This window comes from Scyliorhinus torazame, chromosome 6 (assembly GCF_047496885.1).
Source record: "Scyliorhinus torazame isolate Kashiwa2021f chromosome 6, sScyTor2.1, whole genome shotgun sequence".
Lineage (NCBI taxonomy): Eukaryota > Metazoa > Chordata > Chondrichthyes > Carcharhiniformes > Scyliorhinidae > Scyliorhinus > Scyliorhinus torazame.
The window spans coordinates 77,649,641-77,671,991 of NC_092712.1; the positions used below are offsets into that span (position 1 = coordinate 77,649,641).

Consider the following 22,351-nt stretch of genomic DNA (forward strand, 5'->3'; position numbering starts at 1 on the left):
ATGGAGGTTTAGGCAGCTGACGGTTAGGGAGTTTTCTTTCTACTCGGATGTACATAAAGTGTATTCCCAGATCGATTTTTTTCATTTTGAGTAGGGAGCTGCTGGCGGGGTGGTGGACACGGGGTACTCGGCCATCACTATCTCGGACTATGCCCCATACTGGGTGGAACTGCAGGCCAATGAGGAGAGCTTCCAACGCCCGCAGTGGCAATTGGTCGTGGGCTTGTTGCCGGACGAGGCGGTGTGCGAGAGAGTAGGGAAGTGCATGCAGGACTACCTACAAGTCAACGACACAGGGGAAGTCTCAGTAGCGGTGGTTTGGGAGGCGCTGAAGGCAGTGGTGAGAGGGGAGTTGATTTCAATCCGAGCTCATAGAGACAGGACGGACAGGGCAGAGACGGACCGATTGATCAAGGAGATCCGATGGGTAGACAGGAGGTATGCGGTGACCCGAGGGGCGGAACTGTTAAGGGAGCGTCGGAGGCTACAGGCTGAGTTTGGGGTACTGTCTACGGGCAAGGCAACGGAGCAACTTAGAAAGGCGAGGGGAATGCTGTATGAATATGGAGAGAAGGCCAGCAGAATGCTGGCACAGCAGTTGAGGAAGAGGGAGGCGGCCAGGGGAATTGATAAGGTGGTCGAAGGAGATGGGCACCTGGTAGGGGACTCAGCTGGGCTAAACAGGGCATTTAGGGACTTTTATAGCGGACTCTATCGCTCTGAACCCCCAACGGGGCCCGAGGTGATGAAACGCTTTCTGGACGGGTTGACTTTCCCAAGGATGGGTAGGGAGCTGGTGGGCGGGTTGGGGGCTCCGATTAGGGCCGAAGAAATATCTGAGGGCTTGAAGGCGATGCAGTCGGGTAAAGCTCCAGGGCCAGACGGGTTCCCGGTGGAATTTTACAAGAAATTTTCGGGGATTTTAGGGCCGTTGCTCGTTAAGGTTTTTAACAAGGCGAGGGATAGAGGGTGCTGCCCCCGACGATGTCACAGGCCCCATCTCGTTAATATTGAAGCGGGGCAAGAACCCGGAGCTATGTGGGTCCTAGAAGCCGATCTTGTTGCTTAATGTGGACGCTAAGTTGCTGGCCAAGGTGTTGGCCTCCAGGATTGAAGATTGTGTGCCGGAGGTGATTATGGAGGACCAAACCGGATTTGTCAAGGGTAGGCAGTTGGTAGCCAATATAAGAAGGCTGCTTAATGTGATTATAATGCCCCCGGAGAGAAGGAAAGTTGAGGTAGTTGTGGCCATGGATGCGGAGAAGGCGTTTGACCGGGTAGAGTGGGACTATCTATGGGAGGTGCTGGGACGGTTTGGGTTTGGCAGGGGCTTTATCGACTGGGTCAGGCTGTTGTACCAGACCCCGGAAGCCAGTGTAAGGACGAATAAGACGACCTCGGACTATTTTTGGCTGCACCGGGAGACAAGACAGGGATGTCCCCTGTCTCACTGCTGTTTGCGTTAGCCTTAGAGCCGCTGGCAATTGCTCTGAGAGCTTCTAGGGGCTGGAAAGGGCTGGTTATGGGGGGTGGAGCATAGGGTATCTCTGTATGCGGATGACTTACTCCTATATGTAGCAGATCCAGGGGCAGGGATGAGGGAGATTATGGCGATTCTGGGGGAATTCGGCCAGTTTCCGGGATACAAATTGAATATGACGAAGAGTGAGATGTTTGTAGTCCAGGCAAGAGGTCAGGAGGGCCAGCTGAGGGAGTTACCATTCAGGTTAGTGGGAGACAATTTTAGATATCTTGGGATACAAGTGGCGTGCGACTGGGGCCAGTTACACAGGTTGAACTTGTCCCGGCTGGTTGAGCAGATGAGGGGCGTGTTTCGGAGATGGGATGCGCTCCTGCTGTCACTGGCGGAGAGGGTGCAATCGGTTAAGATGACGATATTGCCGAGATTTTTATTTGTGTTCCAATGCCTCCCAATTTTCATCCCGCGGTCCTTTTTTAAGAGGATCAACAAATTATTTTGGGCTTTGTTTGGGCGGGTAAGTCCCCATGTGTGAAAAAAGTGATGCTCGAGACGAATCGGGGGGAGGGCAGGCTGGCCCTGCCAAATTTTAGTAATTATTACTGGGTGGCCAATATTGCGATGATAAGGAAGTGGGTAGTGGGGACGGGGGCGGCTTGGGAGCGGATGGAGGTCGCCTCATGCAGGGGCACCAGCTTGGGGGCGCTGATAACGGCACCGTTGCCGTTCCAGCCGGTGAGATATTCTACCAGTCCTGTGGTGGTGGCGGCCATGAGGATCTGGGGTCAGTGGAGGAGGTACGATGGGGCAGTGGGTGCATCGGTTTGGTCCCCAATATGTAACAACCATCGGTTCGCTCCTGGGAGCCTAGATGGGTGTTTTCGGGTATGGCAAAGGGCGAGAATTGAGAAGATGGGGGACCTGTTTCTGGAAGGGAGCTTCCCAAGCTTGAGGGTGCTGGAGGAGAAGTTCGGGCTGTCAGCAGGGAATGATTTTAGATATCTTCAGGTGCAGGACTTTCTGCGCAGGCAGGTATCATCCCTCACACTCCTGCCACGAAGAGGGATTCAAGATAGGGTAGTGTCTAGGGGATGGGTGGGGGAGGGGAGTGTCTCGGACATGTACAAAGAATTAATGGGGGCGGAGGAGACGCATATAGAAGAGCTGAAGCGTACGTGGGAGGAGGAACTGGGGGGTGAGATGGAAGACGACCTATGAGCGGTGGTGCTGAGCAGGGTCAACGTGACCGCTACATGCGCAAGGCTCAGCTTGATCCAATTTAAGGTGGTGCACCGGGCGCACATGACAGCGGCCCGGATGAGTAGGTTTTTTGGGGTGGAAGCCAAGTGTGTCAGGTGTGCGGGTGGACCAGCGAACCATGTCCACATGTTCTGGGCATGCCCAAAAATTAGGGGATATTGGCAGGGATTCACGGATGTCATGTCCAGAGTATTGAAGACAAGGGTGGAAATGAGTCCCGGGGTAGCGATCTTTGAGGTGTTGGAAGTCCCGGGTGTCCAGGAGGAGAGAGAGGCGGATGTTCTGGCCTTTTCCTCCTTTGTAGCCCGGCGACGGATATTACTGGCTTGGAGGGAGTCTACGCCTCCGAAGTCAGAGGCTTGGTTAACCGACATGGCGAGCGTTCTCGGCCTGGAAAAGATCAAGTTCACCTTGAGAGGGTCGATGTCAGGGTTCGTCCGGAGGTGGGAACCATTCATTGACTTCTTTGCGGAGAATTAATCGTCAGCTGGGGTGGGGTTAGGGTAATATAGAGTAGGGGGTTAAATAGGCGGTCTTGGAGGGACGGATGTTGGTGGTTGCTTTTTGATTACTGTTCTTTGTACTCGATTGTTTTTGTACTGTGGTTGTTTGTTATGCCAAAAGTACCTCATTAAAATTTGTTTGTTTAAAGTAAAAGAAATCCAGGAGGGTGGAAAAGAAATGAAAAGTTTCAAATGTTTTCACTGTAATAAACTAGACCATGTAAAGTCACAGTGTTGGTGATTGAAGAAAAGCACTGGGAAGGCTGATGTGGATAAGATAGTGGGGTTTGTTAAAGTGGTAAAGGAAAGCCCAAGTGAAGCGAAGGAGGTACAAAAGATTATACAGACTGATCAAGAGGTGATTGATAAGAAGGTGCCAAATCTCTTTAAAGAATTTACTTGTGTGGGTAAAGTTTACTCATGTGTATCAGGGGGAGCAGGTAAAGAAGTCACAATTTTAAGAGATACGGGAGCTAGTCAATCTTTAATGGTAAGAGATGAGGAGTTATGTAGTTTGGGAAGAATGTTGCCAGAAAAGGTGGTAATATGTGGAATTCAGGATGAGAGGAGGAGTGTTCAATTATATAAGGTCAGGTTGGAAAGTCCAGTGAAGAGTGGAGAAGTGGTAGTCGGAGTAATAGAGAAACTATCTTGTCCAGGAATACAATTTATCTTGGGTAATGATAAAGCTGGATCACAGGTGGGAGTGATGCCTACTGTGATTGATAAGCCAGTGGAGAATCAGACAACTGAAGTGTTGAATGACGAATATCCTGGGATTTTTCCGGATTGTGTAGTAACAAGGTCGCAACGTCACAGGTTAAGACAAGAAGAGAAATCAAAGAGTGAAGATGACGTTGAAGTGCAATTGTCAGAAACAATTTTTGATCAGATGGTTGAAAAAGAACAAGAACTGGTGGAGGATGAGGCGGATATTTTTAGTTCAGGAAAATTGGCGGAGTTACAACAAAAAGATATAGAAATAAAACGGATGTATCAGAAAGCATACATGGAAGAGGAATCTGAGTGTATACCAGAGTGTTATTCCCGTAAAAGTGATGTCTTGATGAGAAAATGGAAACCTTCACATATGCAGGCGGATGAAGAGTAGGCAGAAGTTCATCAAGTAGTATTGCCTCTAGGGTATAGAAAGGAGGTGTTGCGAGTTCCACATGAGGTACCAGTGGGAGGTCATTTGAGAATAAGGAAAACTCAAGCTAAAATCCAAAAAACATTTTTGTTGGCCTGGACTACATAAAAATGTAGTTAAATTTTGTCAATCATGTCTCACATGTCAAGTGATGGGGAAACCTCGAGCAGTGATAAAACCAGCGCCCTTAATATCCATTCCAGCATTTGAGGAACCTTTTACAAGGGTCCTAATTGATTGCGTAGGACCGCTTCCAAAAACGAAAAGTGGGAATCAATATCTTTTGACTATAATGGATGCGTTTACTAGGTTTCCAGAGGCCATTCCAGTCGGTAATATTACAGCTAAAAAGATTGTGGGGGAGTTACTTAAATTCTTTACTAGATATGGATTACCCACAGAAATACAATCGGATCAAGGATCCAATTTTACCTCAAGGTTATTCAAAGAAGTTATGGATAGTTTAGGAATAAAACAATTTAAATCAACTGCGTACCATCCAGAATCGCAGGGAGCGTTAGAAAGGTGGCATCGCTTAGGAATAAAACAATTTAAGTCAACTGTGTACCATCCAGAATCGCAGGGAGCGTTAGAAAGGTGGCATCAGACATTAAAGACAATGTTGAGGGCTTATTGTCACGATTATCCAGAGGATTGGGATAAAGGAATTCCATTCGAACTGTTTGCAATTAGGGATGCACCTAATGAGTCAACCAAATTTAGTCCTTTTGAGCTAATCTTTGGTCATGAGATAAGAGGACCACTTAAATTGATTAAGGAAAAATTGGTGAGTGAGAAATCAGAACTTACATTATTGGATTACGTGTCAAATTTTAGGGAACGATTAAATTGGCTAGACAACATTTAAAAGTTGCACAACATGTGATGAAACGGGTAACGGACAAGAATCCAAAGTTCGTAGTTTTGCCAGTGGAGATAACTTTTAGTGTTGTTACCAGTGGTAGGTGAACCTTTAAAAGTAAGGTTTTGTGGACCTTATCAGATTGAAAGAAAATTAAGTGAGGTGAATTATGTGGTAAAAACACCAGATAGAAGGAAGACTCACCGAGTGTGTCATGTGAATATGCTTAAAAGGTACTTTGAAAGGGAAGGAGAGAAAAAGGAGGAGGTTTTAATGATTCTAACTCAAAGTGACGAACCAAATCCGGGTGACTGTGAATTTGACATACCTCAAATTAAATTGGAAAACGAGAATGTTCTTAAAAATTGGGATAAATTGTTATTTCAGAAGAAAAACGAACTGACCTGAAAGAGTTATTGATATCACATGGGAATGTTTGTGGAGATAAATTGGGAAGTACTAAAATGGCTACACATGATGTAGATGTGGGAAATGCTGTTCCAATCAAACAACATTCATACAGACTTAACCCTTTAAAATTGGCACAGGTTAATAAAGAGATTGAGAGTATGCTTAAAAATGGCATAATTGAAGTGGGTTACAGCCAATGGAGCTCACCCATAGTGATGGTACCTAAACCAGACATTACCCAACGGTTGTATGTGGACTATAGAAAGGTTAATGCAGTTACAAGAACGGACTCTTATCCTATCCCACGTTTGGAGGATTGCATTGAGAAAGTGGGACAATCAGCTTTTATTTCCAAACTGGATTTACTTAAAGGTTACTGGCAGGTATCTTTATCCGAAAAGGCGAAGGAGATTTCAGCTTTTGTGACTCCAGATGGTATATACCAATTCAAAGTTATGCCATTTGGCATGAAAAACGCCCCAGCCACATTTCAATGATTAACTAACAAAGTCGTTTCAGGATTACCCAATTGTGTGGTTTACATCGACGATCTGATAACTTTCAGCCAGACATGGACAAAACATTTGAAACATCTGATGGAATTATTCGATCGACTTCAGGAGGTAGGTTTGGTGATAAACCTAGCCAAAAGTGAATTTGGAAAAGCCCAAGTCACTTTCCTTGGCCATACAATCGGACAGGGTCGAATGGTCACACGGGGTGTGAAACCAAGACGAAGGCAAATAATGCGATTTCTTGACATGAGTGGATTTGATCGAACATTTGTGCAAATGTTTTGTCGCGTGATTGCTCCACTGATGGACTTGCTGAAGAAGCGTAACAAATTCCAGTGGACAGCGGCGTGTCAACAGGCATTTGACTGCCTGAAAGCTATAATAACCAATGCTCCTGTGTTGGAGAATTACAAGGGACTCTGTGATCAGATTGAACTAAAGTATCTGACTTTAAAGAGAAATGCCGAGGCGTAGAGAAATGCATGGATCGTGCAGAGACCTTCTTGTTCAAAAACTTGAGAAAGGACGTACTGGCACTGGAGGGTGTGCAGAGGAGATTCACTAGGTTAATCCCAGAGCTGAAGGGGTTGGATTACGAGGAGAGGTTGAGTAGACTGGGACTGTACTCGTTGGAATTTAGAAGGATGAGGGGGGATCTTATAGAAACATATAAGATTATGAAGGGAATAGATAGGATAGATGCGGGCAGGTTGTTTCCACTGGCGGATTAAAGCAGAACTAGGGGGCATAGCCTCAAAATAAGGGGAAGTAGTTTTAGGACTGAGTTTAGGAGGAACTTCTTCACCCAAAGGGTTGTAAATCTATGGAATTCCTTGCCCAGTGAAGCAGTAGAGGCTCCTTCATTAAATGTTTTTAAGATAAAGATAGATAGTTTTTTGAAGAATAAAAGGATTAAGGATTATGGTGTTCGGCCCGGAAAGTGGAGCTGAGTCAACAAACAAAGAACAAAGAAATGTACAGCACAGGAACAGGCCCTTCGGCCCTCCAAGCCCGTGCCGACCATACTGCCCGACTAAACTACAATCTTCTACACTTCCTGGGTCCGTATCCTTCTATTCCCATCCTATTCATATATTTGTCAAGATGCCCCTTAAATGTCCCTATCGTCCCTGCCTCCACTACCTCCTCCGGTAGTGAGTTCCAGGCACCCACTACCCTCTGCGTAAAAAACTTGCCTCGTACATCTACTCTAAACTTTGCCCCTCTCACCTTAAACCTATGCCCCCTAGTAATTGACCCCTCTACCCTGGGGAAAAGCCTCTGACTATCCACTCTGTCTATGCCCCTCATAATTTTGTATACCTCTATCAGGTCGCCCCTCAACCTCCTTCGTTCCAGTGAGAACAAACCGAGTTTATTCAATCGCTCCTCATAGCTTATGCCCTCCATACCAGGCAACATTCTGGTAAATCTCTTCTGCACCCTCTCTAAAGCCTCCACATCCTTCTGGTAGTGTGGCGACCAGAATTGAACACTATACTCCAAGTGTGGCCTAACTAAGGTTCTATACAGCTGCAACATGACTTGCCAATTCTTATACTCAATGCCCCGGCCAATGAAGGCAAGCATGCCGTATGCCTTCTTGACTACCTTCTCCACCTGTGTAGCCCCTTTCAGTGATCTGTGGACCTGTACTCCTAGATCTCTTTGACTTTCAATACTCTTGAGGGTTCTACCATTCACTGTATATTCCCTACCTGCATTAGCCCTTCCAAAATGCATTACCTCACATTTGTCCAGGTTAAACTCCATCTGCCATCTCTCCGCCCAAGTCTCCAGACAATCTAAATCCTGCTGTATCCTCAGACAGTCCTCATCGCTATCCGCAATTCCACCAACCTTTGTGTCGTCTGCAAACTTACTAATCAGACCAGTTACATTTTCCTCCAAATCATTTATATATACTACAAAGAGCAAAGGTCCCAGCACTGATCCCTGTGGAACACCACTGGTCACAGCCCTCCAATTAGAAAAGCATCCCTCCATTGCTACCCTCTGCCTTCTATGGCCTAGCCAGTTCTGTATCCACCTTGCCAGTTCACCCCTGATCCCGTGTGACTTCACCTTTTGTACTAGTCTACCATGAGGGACCTTGTCAAAGGCCTTACTGAAGTCCATATAGACAACATCTACTGCCCTACCTGCATCAATCATCTTAGTGACCTCCTCGAAAAACTCTATCAAGTTAGTGAGACACGACCTCCCCTTCACAAAACCGTGCTGCCTCTCACTAATACGTCCATTTGCTTCCAAATGGGAGTAGATCCTGTCTCGAAGAATTCTCTCCAGTAATTTCCCTACCACTGAAGTAAGGCTCACCGGCCTGTAGTTCCCGGGATTATCCCTGCCACCCTTCTTAAACAGAGGAACAACATTGGCTATTCTCCAGTCCTCCGGGACATCCCCTGAAGACAGCGAGGATCCAAAGATTTCTGTCAAGGCCTCAGCAATTTCCTCTCCAGCCTCCTTCAGTATTCTGGGGTAGATCCCATCCGGCCCTGGGGACTTATCTACCTTAATATTTTTTAAGACACCCAACACCTCGTCTTTTTGGATCACAATGTGACCCAGGCTATCTACACCCCCTTCTCCAGACTCAACATCTACCAATTCCTTCTCTTTGGTGAATACTGATGCAAAGTATTCATTTAGTACCTCGCCCATTTCCTCTGGCTCCACACATAGATTCCCTTGCCTATCCTTCAGTGGGCCAACCCTTTCCCTGGCTACCCTCTTGCTTTTTATGTAAGTGTAAAAAGCCTTGGGATTTTCCTTAACCCTATTTGCCAATGACTTTTCATGACCCCTTCTAGCCCTCCTGACTCCCTGCTTAAGTTCCTTCCTACTTTCCTTATATGCCACACAGGCTTCGTCTGTTCCCAGCCTTTTAGCCCTGACAAATACCTCCTTTTTCTTTTTGACGAGGCCTACAATATCATTCGTCATCCAAGGTTCCCGAAAATTGCCGTATTTATCTTTCTTCCTCACAGGAACATGCCTGTCCTGTATTCCTATCAACTGACACTTGAAAGCCTCCCACATGTCAGATGTTGATTTGCCCTCAAACATCCGCCCCCAATCTATGTTCTTCAGTTCCCGCCTAATATTGTTATAATTAGCCTTCCCCCAATTTAGCACATTCATCCTCGGACCACTCTTATCCTTGTCCACCAGTACTTTAAAACTTACTGAATTGTGGTCACTGTTACCGAAATGCTCCCCTACTGAAACATCTACCACCTGGCCGGGCTCATTCCCCAATACCAGGTCCATTACCGCCTCTTCCCTAGTTGGACTGTTTACATATTGTTTTAAGAAGCCCTCCTGGATGCTCCTTACAAACTCTGCCCCGTCTAAGCCCCTAGCACTAAGTGAGTCCCAGTCAATATTGGGGAAGTTGAAGTCTCCCATCACCACAACCCTGTTGTTTTTACTCTTTTCCAAAATCTGTCTACCTATCTGCTCCTCTATCTCCCGCTGGCTGTTGGGAGGCCTGTAGTATACCCCCAACATTGTGACTGCACCCTTCTTATTCCTGATCTCTACCCATATAGCCTCACTGCCCTCTGAGGTGTCCTCTCGCTGTATAGCTGTGATACTCTCCTGAACAAGTAGCGCAACTCCGCCTCCCCTTTTACATCCCCCTCTATCCCGCCTGAAACATCTAAATCCTGGAACGTTTAGCTGCCAATCCTGCCCTTCCCTCAACCAGGTCTCTGTAATGGCAACAACATCATAGTTCCAAGTAGTAATCCAAGCTCTAAGTTCATCTGCCTTACCCGTAATGCTCCTTGCATTAAAACATATGCACTTCAGGCCACCAGACCCGCTGTGTTCAGCAACTTCTCCCCGTCTGCTCTGCCTCAGAGCCACACTGTCCCTATTCCCTAGTTCTCCCTCAACGCTCTCACATTCTGACCTATTGCTCCCGTGCCCACCCCCCTGCCATACTAGTTTAAACCCTCCCGTGTGACACTAGCAAATCTCGCGGCCAGGATATTTATGCCTCTCCGGTTTAGATGCAACCCGTCCATCTTATACAGGTCACACCTGCCCCGGAAGAGCTCCCAGTGGTCCAGATAACAGAAACCCTCCCTCCTACACCAGCTGTTTAGCCACGTGTTTGTCTGCTCTATCTTTCTATTTCTAGCCTCACTGGCACGTGGCACAGGGAGTAATCCCGAGATTACAACCCTCGAGGTCCTGTCTTTTAACTTTCTGCCTAGCTCCCTGAACTCCTGCTGCAGGACCTCATGCCCCTTCCTGCCTATGTCGTTAGTACCAATATGTACAACGACCTCTACCTGTTTGCCCTCCCCCTTCAGGATTCCCTCTACCCGTTCGGAGACATCCTGGACCCTGGCACCAGGGAGGCAACATACCATCCTGGAGTCTCTTTCACGTCCACAGAAGCGCCTATCTGTTCCCCTGACTATAGAGTCCCCTATAACTATTACTCTTCTGCGCTTTGACCCTCCCTTCTGAACATCAGAGCCAGCCGTGGTGCCACTGCTCTGGCTGCTGCTGTTTTCCCCTGATAGGCTATCCCCCCCGACAGTATCCAAAGGGGTATATCTGTTCGAGAGGGGGACAACCACAGGGGATTCCTGCACTGACTGCCTGCCCTTTCTGGTGGTCACCCGTTTCTCTGCCTGCACCTTGGGTGTGACCACACTTGCATAACTGCGATCTATGACGCTTTCCGCCACCTGCATGCTCCTAAGTGCATCCAATTGCTGCTCCAACCGAACCATGCGGTCTGTGAGGAGCTGCAGTTGGGTGCACTTTCTGCAGATGAAGCCATCCGGGACGCTGGAAGCCTCCCGGACCTGCCACATCTCACAGTCAGAGCACAGCGCCCCTCTAAAGTCCACAAAAGATCAGCCATGATCTCATTGAATGGTGGAGCAGGCTCGAGGGGCCAGATGCTCCGAGAACTCCTGCTCTGAGTTCTTATGTTCTTATGTTCTAAAGAGACTGTCAATCGAGAAGGATTTCAGTTGGAGGAAGAAGAACAAAACAAAATGGACTATATTATTATACCTGTTTGCGTGTGTTGTTTTTTGAAACAAAAAAGTATATTTACTGTGTGCGTTTCTTAAAGGATAGTGAAAAGGTGAAAAATGAAACCATCTTGAAGTTGATGGGGGTTTTTTTCTGGGGGGGGGGGGAGCTGTCATATGAGGGTACCTTTAAGAAATGGGTGTTTATAAATGGGTGTGTATATAAATATCTGTAGTGAGAGTACCTTTAAGAAATGGGTGTTTACTACTGCAGTGATGTCAGACAGTGGGTGGAGCTGGGCTGTCTGTCAGCTTTTTACTTTCGTTTTTGAGCAGGCTGCAGGGTGTGTTTTAGTTTCGTTTTTAGTGTTGGAGCTGAACCCAGACCAAGCAGGTGCACTGTTGATCTCTCTGCCATCAAAAGACTATCTCTTGATCATTTGGTGAATTCAGAATTATAAATGTTTTCAGAAGTGACTTTAACCTGATGTGCTTCTGATAAAGGTTTTGTTTTTAAGTCGTTATGGATGTTAAAAAGGAAAGCTTATAGGTTTACTTAGTGTTCTAGTCTTTGAGGGTTGTATTTGAATTAATGGTTGCTAAGATGTTCACTGTATGTCTTAAAAAGGTTAACGTGAGTTCATAGAATAAACATTGTTTTGCTTTAAAAAATACTTTTCCATTTCTGCTGTACCACACCTGTAGAGTGGGCCGTGTGCTCCCCATACCACAATCTAGTAAAAGTTGTGGGTCAGGTGAACTCCATGATACATTTTGGGGTTCTCTAAACCCTGGCCCATAACAAGCACAGACTGCTTTAGTATCTGAGAAGTTCAAAATGGTACGAAACACTGTACAAACATCAGTAAACATCCTCACTTCTGAACTTATGATGGAGGGAAGGTAATTGATTAAGCAGCCAAAAGTGGTTGCGCCTAGAATGCCCAACTGAGGAACTCCTGCAGTGATGTCCTGAGACTGTGATGATTGGCCTCCAACAACTAGGACTGTTTGCTTTGCGCAAGATATGGTGGCCGCTTTAGCTCTGTTGGCTGGACAGCTGGTTCATTATGCAGAGCGAGGCCAACAGCGCAGGTTCAATTCCTGTACCAGCTGAGGTTATTCATGAAGGTCCACCATCTCAAACTTGTCCCTCGCCTGAGGTGTGGTGATTCGCAGGTTAAATCACCATCAGTCAGCTCTCTCTCTCTCTCAAAGGGGAAAAACAGCTTCTGGTCATCTGGGACTATGGCGACTTTACTAGATATGATTACAACCAGTGGGGAGTTTTTCCCCCCGATTCCCAATGACTTCAGTTTTGCTTGGACACTTTGAAGTCACATTCTGTACAAATGCTGCCTTGATGTTAAGGGCAGCCATTCACACCTTGTATCTTGAATTTGGTTCTTTTGTCCATGTTTGGTCCCATGCTAGGGAATGGGGTCAGGCGGCAAGTGGCCCTGGCGGAACCCAAACTGAGCATCAGTGAGCAGGTTATTACTGCTTGATGATGCAATCAATGACACCTTGCATCATTTTACTGATGATCGACTGATGTGATGGTAATTGGCCAGATTGAACTTGACCTTTTGTGGCCAGTACATACTTGAACATTTTCCACATTGCTGGATAGAGGTCAGTGTCTAGCTGTACTTGAAACAGCTTGGTTAGTTCCAGGTCTTCAGTACTACTTATGAGATGTTGTCAGGGTCCACATCCTTTGCTATATTGAGTGCCTTCAGCTATTTCTTGAAATCACATGGAATGAATTGAATTGGCTGAAGACTGCTATCTGAGATATTTGGGAACCTCGAGAGGAGACCAAGATGGACTATTCACTTAGCACTTCAGGATAAAGATGGTTGCGCAAAGCTTCAGCCTTGTCTTTTGCAGTGAAGTGCTGCCCCCCCCCCCCCCCCCCCCCCAAACAATCATTGAGGATAGGGACATTTGTGGACTCTATTCCTCTGATTAGTTATTTAATTGCCCCCCACCATTCATAACTGGATACGGCAGGCCAGAGTTTTGATCATACCTGTCGGTGTGGGATCACTTAGCTCTGTCCATCGAATGCGGCTTCTACTATTTAAAATGCATGTAACCCCAGAGGCACATAGTGCCTAGGCACAGGGCCCTGACCATTGCGGGGACCTCGTGCCGGCCAGTGTCTCTGGGCACCAATCAGAGCCTGATAACTCTGCATTTACTGATGGGCTCAAGGCCTATCATCAGGCAATGCAGAGCGACATTACATTCTGGTTGAGTCGAGTCACCTTAGAGTGGGAAAACAAACTGATCTGAACGTTGAGGCGCAGGCAGGCAAGGAATGAAAGGTGATTAGGTTAGGAGAGAGAGGGGCAAAGGCAGAAAATCCTGTGTTTTACTTTTGTGGAAAAAGGCGCAGCCAGCAGGTTTGCCTATAATGATGGGGGGAGAGAGATGGTGGTTTTATTAGGCTCTGCTGCTGTTGAGGCTCACAGCACCTCATGGATGCCCAAATTTGAGCATGTAGGTCTGTTTTGAATCTATTCCACTTTGCACAATGGTAATACCAGACAAAACAATGGGCTGGATGCCCAAAGTGAACTCAGGACTTCGCCTCCACAAGGACTATGTTGTGGTCATTTCTACCTATATTATAATGCGCAGATACGACTGTGACAGATAGATCAGTGGTGTACTTTAGGGATCAGTTTTGGTACTGCAATTGTTTACAATTTACATAGATGATCAGGAGTTGGGGACCAACTGTAATGTGTCAAAGTTTGTAGATGGCACTAAGATGAGTGGTAGAGCAAAGTGTGCCGAGGACACAAAGTTTGCCGAGGGATTAGCACAGTGGACTAAACAGCTGGTTTGTAATGCAGAACATTGCCAGCAGTGTGGGTTCAATTCCCGTACCTGGAATGTGGCGACTAGGGGCTTTTCACAGTAACTTCATTGAAGCCTACTTGTGACAATAAGCGATTATTTTTATTATTATTATTAATAGTTTAAGTGAGTGGGCAAGGGTCTGGCAGATGGAGTACAATATTGGTAAATGTGAGGTCACCCATTTTGGTAGAAATAACAGCAAAATAGACTATTATTTAAATGGTTAAAACAAATTGCAGCATGCTGCTATGCAAAGGGACTTATAGAACATAGAACAATACAGCGCAGTACAGGCCCTTCGGCCCACGATGTTGCACCGAAACAAAAGCCATCTAACCTACACTATGCCATTATCATCCATATGTTTATCCAATAAACTTTTAAATGCCCTCAATGTTGGCGAGTTCACTACTGTAGCAGTTAGGGCATTCCACGGCCTCACTACTCTTTGCGTAAAGAACCTACCTCTGACCTCTGTCCTATATCTATTACCCCTCAGTTTAAAGTTATGTCCCCTCGTGCCAGCCATATCCATCCGCGGGAGAAGGCTCTCACTGTCCACCCTATCCAACCCCCTGATCATTTTGTGTGCCTCTATTAAGTCTCCTCTTCACCTTCTTCTCTCCAACGAAAACAACCTCAAGTCCATCAGCCTTTCCTCATAAGATTTTCCCTCCATACCAGGCAACATCCTGGTAAATCTCCTCTGCACCCGCTCCAAAGCCTCCACGTCCTTCCTGTATTGCGGTGACCAGAACTGTACGCAATACTCCAAATGCGGCCGTACCAGAGTTCTGTACAGCTGCAACATGACCTCCCGACTCCGGAACTCAATCCCTCTACCAATAAAGGCCAACACTCCATAGGCCTTCTTCACAACCCTATCAACCTGGGTGGCAACTTTCAGGGATCTATGTACATGGACACCTAGATCCCTCTGCTCATCCACACTTTCAAGAACTTTACCATTAGCCAAATATTCCGCATTCCTGTTATTCCTTCCAAAGTGAATCACCTCACACTTCTCTACATTAAACTCCATTTGCCACCTCTCAGCCCAGCCCTGCAGCTTATCTATATCCCTCTGTAACCTGCTACATCCTTCCACACTATCGACAACACCACCGACTTTAGTATCGTCTGCAAATTTACTCACCCACCCTTCTGCGCCTTCCTCTAGGTCATTGATAAAAATGACAAACAGCAACGGCCCCAGAACAGATCCTTGTGGTACTCCACTTGTGACTGTACTCCATTCTGAACATTTCCCATCAACCACCACCCTCTGTCTTCTTTCAGCTAGCCAATTTCTGATCCACATCTCTAAATCACCCTCAATCCCCAGCCTCCGTATTTTTTGCAATAGCCTACCGTGGGAAACCTTATCAAATGCTTTGCTGAAATCCATATACACCACATCAACTGCTCTACCCTCGTCTACCTGTTCAGTCACCTTCTCAAAGAACTCGATAAGGTTTGTGAGGCATGACCTACCCTTCACAAAGCCATGCTGACTATCCCTGATCATATTATTCCTATCTAGATGATTATAAATCTAGTCTCTTATAATCCCCTCCAAGACTTTACCCACTACAGACGTGAGGCTCACCGGTCTATAGTTGCCGGGGTTGTCTCTGCTCCCCTTTTTGAACAAAGGGACCACATTTGCTGTTCTCCAGTCCTCTGGCACTATTCCTGTAGCCAATGATGACATAAAAATCAAAGCCAAAGGTCCAGCAATCTCTTCCCTGGCCTCCCAGAGAATCCTAGGATAAATCCCATCAGGTCCCGGGGACTTATCTATTTTCAGCCTGTCCAGAATTGCCAACTCTTCTTCCCTACGTACCTCAATGCCATCTATTCTATTAGCCTGGGGCTCAGCATTCTCCTCCACAACATTATCTTTTTCCTGAGTGAATACTGACAAAAAATATTCATTTAGTATCTCGCCTACCTCTTCAGACTCCACACACAATTTCCCATCCCTGTCCTTGACTGGTCCTACTCTTTCCCTAGTCATTCGCTTATTCCTGACATACCTATAGAAAGCTTTTGGGTTTTCCTTGATCCTTCCTGCCAAATACTTCTCATGTCCCCTCCTTGCTCGTCTTAGCTCTCTCTTTAGATCCTTCCTCGCTACCTTGTAACTATCCATCGCCCCAACCGAAACTTCACACTTCATCTTCACATAGGCCTCCTTCTTCCTCTTAACAAGAGATTCCACTTCCTTGGTAAACCACGGTTCCCTCGCTCGACGCCTTCCTCCCTGTCTGACCGGTACATACTTATCAAGAACACGCAGTAGCTGATCCTTGAACAAGCCCCACTTATCCAGTGTGCCCAACACTTGCAGCCTACTTCTCCACCTTATCCCCCCCAAGTCACGTCTAATGGCATCATAATTGCCCTTCCCCCAGCTATAACTCTTGCCCTGCGGTGTATACTTATCCCTTTCCATCATTAACGTAAACGTCACCGAATTGTGGTCACTGTCCCCAAAGTGCTCTCCTACCTCCAAATCCAACACCTGGCCTGGTTCATTACCCAAAACCAAATCCAACGTGGCCTCGCCTCTTGTTGGCCTGTCAACATATTGTTTCAGGAAACCCTCCTGCACACACTGTACAAAAAACGACCCATCTATTGTACTCGAACTATATCTTTTCCAGTCAATATTTGGAAAGTTAAAGTCTCCCATAATAACTACCCTGTTACTTTCGCTCATATCCAGAATCATCTTCGCCATCCTTTCCTCTACATCCCTAGAACTATTAGGAGGCCTATAAAAAACTCCCAACAGGGTGACCTCTCCTTTCCTGTTTCTAACTTCAGCCCATACTACCTCAGAAGAAGAGTCCCCATCTAGCATCCTCTCCGCCACCGTAATACTGCTCTTGACTAGCAGCGCCACACCTCCCCCTCTTTTGCCTCCTTCTCTGAGCTTACTAAAACACCTTAACCCCGGAACCTGCAACATCCATTCCTGTCCCTGCTCTATCCGTGTCTCCGAAATGGCCACAACATCGAAGTCCCAGGTACCAACCCATGCTGCCAGTTCCCCTACCTTGTTTCGTATACTCCTGGCATTGAAGTAGACACACTTCAAACCACCTACCTGAACACTGGCCCCCTCCTGCGACGTCAAATCTGTGCTCCTGACCTCTATACTCTCATTCTCCCTTACCCTAAAACTACAATCCAGGTTCCCATGCCCCTGCTGCATTAGTTTAAACCCCCCCAAAGAGCACTAACAAATCTCCCCCCCAGGATATTTGTGCCCCTCAGGTTCAGATGTAGACCATCCTGTCTGTAGAGGTCCCACCTTCCCCAGAAAGAGCCCCAGTTATCCAGAAATCTGAATCCCTCCCGCCTGCACCATCCCTGTAGCCACGTGTTTAAATGCTCTCTCTCCCTATTCCTCATCTCACTATCACGTGGCACGGGCAACAACCCAGAGATAACAACTCTGTTTGTTCTAGTTCTGAGCTTCCATCCTAGCTCCCTGAAAGCCTGCCTGACATCCTTGTCCCCTTTCCTACCTATGTCGTTAGTGCCAATGTGGACCACGACTTGGGGCTGCTCCCCCTCCCCCCTAAGGACCCGGAAAACACGATCCGAGACATCACGTACCCTTGCACCTGGGAGGCAACATACCAAACGTGAGTCTCTCACGCTCCCACAAAATCTCCTATCTGTGCCCCTGACTGTAGAGTCCCCAATTACTAATGCTCTGCTCCTCTCCCCCCTTCCCTTCTGAGCAACAGGGACAGACTCCGTGCCAGAGGCCCGTACCCCATGGCTTACCCCTGGTAAGTCCCCCCCCCCACAAGTATCCAAAGCGGTATACTTGTTTCTCAGGGGAACGACCGCAGGGGATCCCTGCACTGACTGCTTTTTCCCAGTCCCTCTTACAGTTACCCACCTATCTCCAATCTTTGGTGTAACTAATTCCCTGAAGCTGCTATCTATGACCCCTTCTGCCTCCCGAATGATCCGAAGTTCTTCCAACTCCAGCTCCAGTTCCCTAACTCGGTCTTGGAGGAGCTGGAGATGGCAGCACTTCCTGCAGGTAAAATCAGCAGGGACACTAACTGCATCCCTCACCTCAAACATCCTGCAGGAGGAACATTGCACTCCCTTCCCTGCCATTCCTCTTACTTTCTACCAAGATCTGGCTAACAACTAAATTAAATTTTTATAAAAATAATAATAATATAATAAAATATGGTACCTACCTCAGACCAATGGGTTTCCTCTCCACCAGAATTTATTGGTGAGGGTCTTCCCAGACGTCCGCGGGTCGACTTCCTGTTCCCGCCTAAAAAACTAATTTAAAAAAAAAAGAAAAATTCTCAGCTCCTGCTGAAATTGACTAACCAGCCAGCTCCACTCCCGCCGAAATCGACTGGCCTGCCCCTGCAAAGACAAGTGCTTTTAAAGGTTGACTTACCTCCCAGCAGCCACTTCCGCAATGCTCCCGCTGAAACTGACTCACCAGCTGTTCTCACGCCGAAATCGACTGGCCTGCCCCTGCAAAGACAAGTGCTTTTAAAGGACAGACTTACCTCCCAGCAACCACTCCCGCAATGCTCCCGCTGAAACTGACTCACCAGCTGTTCTCCCACCGAAATCGACTTGAGTGTCCTTGATTAATAAGGGGATCAGAGGTTATGGGGAGAAGACAGGAGAATGGGGATGAGAAAATAACAGCCATGATTGAATGGCAGAGCAGACTCGATGGGCCGAGTGGCCTAATTCTGCTCCTATGTCTTATGGTGCATGGATCACAAAAAGTTGGTTTGCAGGTGCAGCAGATAATTAAGAAGGAATTTTGTCCTTCATTGCAAGTGGGATGGGGTTTAAAAACTGAGAGGTTATGTTGCAGCTGTATAGGGTGCTGGTGAGGCCACAGCTGGAGTACAGTGGACAGTTTTGATCTCCTTAGTTGAGAAAGGATATACTGGCACTGGAGGGGGTGCAGACACTAGGTTGATTCTGGAGTTGAGAGGATTGGCTTATAAGGAGAGACTGAGTAGACTGGGATTATACTTATTGGAATTTAGAGGAATGAGGGGGGATCTTATAGAAACATAGAAAATTATGAAGGGAATAGATAAAATAGAAGCTAGAAGGTTATTTCCACTGGTGGGTGAAACGAGAACTAGGGGGCAGAGCCTCAAAATAAGGGGGAGTGGCTGAGTTGAGGAGGAACCTCTTGTGAATTTGTGGAATTCCCTGCCCAGTGAAGCAGTTGAGGCTACCTCTTTGAATGTCTTTAAGGTAAAGATAGATAGATTTTTGAACAGTAAAGGAATTAAGAGTTATGGTGAGCGGGCGGATAAGTGGAGCTGAGTCCACAAAAAGATCAGCCATGATCTTATTGTATGGCGGAGCAAGCTCGAGGGGCCGATTGTCTGCTCCTGCTCCTAGTCCTATGTTTTTCTGATTGGCATGTGAGAGCCAGTAGGTTTTTGTTTTTGTTGTTTCCTTCAGCACCTGCTGATAATCTGATGGTAGAGTTATCATTACTGCGACTAACTTTTAATTGCAGTCATAGAAATTTATTGAATTAAAATTCCATCATCTACTGTGGTGGGATTTGAATTTGTATCCCCAAAGCATTATCAGGACCTGTGGATTTCTAGTCCACTAACAACAGGAGGAAGGCTAATTTCAGTGGGTTGAGGACTGATTTGTCTTGGATTTATCAAAGATTGGAAAACAGAAATGAAATGGCGCGATGGGTTATTATAGCTTGAGCAGTCCAGATTCATTCCACAAGGAAGAAATGGAGAACAACCAAAGCCAGAGCTCCCTGGATGACAAAGCAGTTAAAAAATAGAATGAAGCAAAAAATGCTAGACAGATATCAATTTGATATACAAGTGTAAAACTAGAATCTATAGAGAAGTAAAAAAAGGGGCAAAGAGGAGCAAAACAACAATACAAGAATGGACTGGCAGTAATTAACAGTAAAAGAGTTGTCGGACGAGCTGTGTGGCCTCTTAAGGTCGTATATATAGGCTATTCAGCTTAACATTGGTAGTAGGGAAAATTATGTCCTACTAAACATCTAGAAACCAAAAATATAATGATATATAGGCAACATTGATCCCAGGAGAGAATTTATTAGGTGAAATATATCTATATTTCAAAAGCCTTTGATAATGTAACAATTGCACAATAAACTAATAAGGCATGCAAAGTAGCAGAATGAATAGCTAGCTGACTGGTTAAAAATCAGAAAGCAAGGAGGCTACAGGGTCGCAATGCTCATTTGCAAAAGGCGGGAATTGAGGTCCCATGATGATTAGTGTTCGGGCAACTGTTCACAATTCATAGTAGCAGTTTAGACTTTGGAATCAAAAACACAATTTAAATTTGCAGGCGACAACAAATTGTGAGGGATAATGAACACTGAGGAGGCTGCAACAGACTGCAAGAAGATATTAATAAACTTATTGGCAAGTGAATTTCACCATAGATACATGTGAGGTATTAAACTTAAGTAAATGAGAATTCAAGTGAGATATAGAAACAAAGGGATCTGGGAAAACAAATGCACAAATCACAAAAAGTTGTGCCACAGGACAATGAGGCTATAACAATCATAAACAAAGCGGCAGAGTTTATTTTTCGAGGGGTATAATTGAAAGTAGAGGTGCTATGCTCAACTTGTATTGAACTTTGGCTGGACACCATATTATAAAAATGATATAGAAGCACTAGAGAAGATGCAAAAAATGGCTTACAAGGATCTCACCAGAACTGTGAGGTTAAACCCATTAGGTGAATGGATGGATGAATAGGCTGCATCTCTCGTGAAAAGAGAAGACTGGGGAGTGACAGCTACAGTAACTGTAAAAAACCTATAGTGTTATAAAGTAAATCAATACTGTAATACCATAATTTGAAGTTATGATGAGAAAAAGTGGCTTTTCTTTTTCACCAATGGTATTTCACCAATAAGTATTTTATACCTGTGACATTGTAATGGAGTATTTTTTTCACAAAATGGTAGACTAAATAATTCATTATTACAAATCATTTAAAAATTTATAAATTGATAAGACCAAGCTGGGAAATGTTGAAAGCAAAATGCTGTTACTTCAGTAATTACTAAGGTAGTTATCAATCCTATATTTGTTTATTTAACAATGATCCAAATTCTTTTTGAATTTTTAAATCAGTATTGCCATAGCAAATTGAGGATATGTCAATAACCAATGCATCTTGATTTTCCCAGTTCACTGCAAAAAAGCACAAACGTAATTCCTCTGAACATCTCTGTGCTCCACCATCATTGCTTTTACAGCATCCCGATCAAGTTAGTATTTCATTGTAATCTAAATTATCCTGAAGCACACTTTAGTGCAAATATATCTATTAAGTTTGTATTAATTATATTTTTTGATGAGTGTTAGTCTTAATGAGTTTGTCAGCTTTTCTGTTTGATCTGGCATTTACATTGTGATTGGATCATTTTCATTATGATTTGGTGTGAATGAATTACAGTATTCTGACTTGCAATTCATTACAATATATATGTTTTGCAAAAGTATTTCAGTTTAAATTTCTTGCTAGGGAAGGTATTGGCCAACTAAGTCATAATTAAGCCAGTGTTTTTATTATCAGTGAAGTAGATGTGTCACTGATATAGCAATTATATACGTTTGGAGCTGAACATACGAGAGATTGGTAAAGGTAATAGACACGATGCATTTAAAAGCATTTTATTTAAAAATTGAATTGATGTATATCCCTCCAAATTCTGACCACATTCTGTTGAAACTTCGAGAATTTCAGCAGGTTCTGAGCTGTGATGTAGTTATGGAACATTTGTGTACTATTCCAATGAATTGTGCTGGAGCGTGTAGAAGTTAATCATTGTCCAGGTTGTACTGCATTATGTGTACAGTACTGAAGTTGCTAACTTATATTTTAGAAGACTTTTTGAAGTTGTGTTGATTCATTCCTGGTTTAATTACTTTAAAAAAAAAAAAAAAAAAATTTAGAGTACCCGATTTTTTCTCTCCAATTAATGGGCAATGTAGCGTAGCCAATTCACCTGGCCTACACATCTTTTTGGGTTGTGGGGGTGAGACCCACGGGGAGAATGTGCAAATTCCACATGGACAGAGACCCTGGGCCGGGATTGAACCTCGATCCTCGGCGCCATGAGGCAGCTGTGCTAACCATTGCGGCGCCGTGCTGTCCTGGTTGATTTACTAAATAATGATTGTGCATTTTTCTTTTTGTCCACAATAAGCAT

The 22,351-nt window shown here is 45.3% G+C and overlaps 1 protein-coding gene across 4 annotated transcripts in view; it reads left to right on the forward strand.

Moving 5' to 3' along the window:
* arhgap12b (Rho GTPase activating protein 12b) overlaps positions 1 to 22,351 on the forward strand; it is a 422,708-nt gene that overhangs the window by 274,100 nt on the left and 126,257 nt on the right. For 3 of the 4 annotated variants that reach the window (XM_072508348.1, XM_072508352.1, XM_072508350.1), the window contains one exon: positions 21,326 to 21,406. The exons of the other annotated variant lie outside the window; for it this stretch is intronic. In XM_072508348.1, the coding sequence (XP_072364449.1) occupies positions 21,326 to 21,406 (81 nt within the window). The remainder of the gene's footprint in view (positions 1 to 21,325; positions 21,407 to 22,351) is intronic. 4 annotated transcript variants of the gene reach the window in all.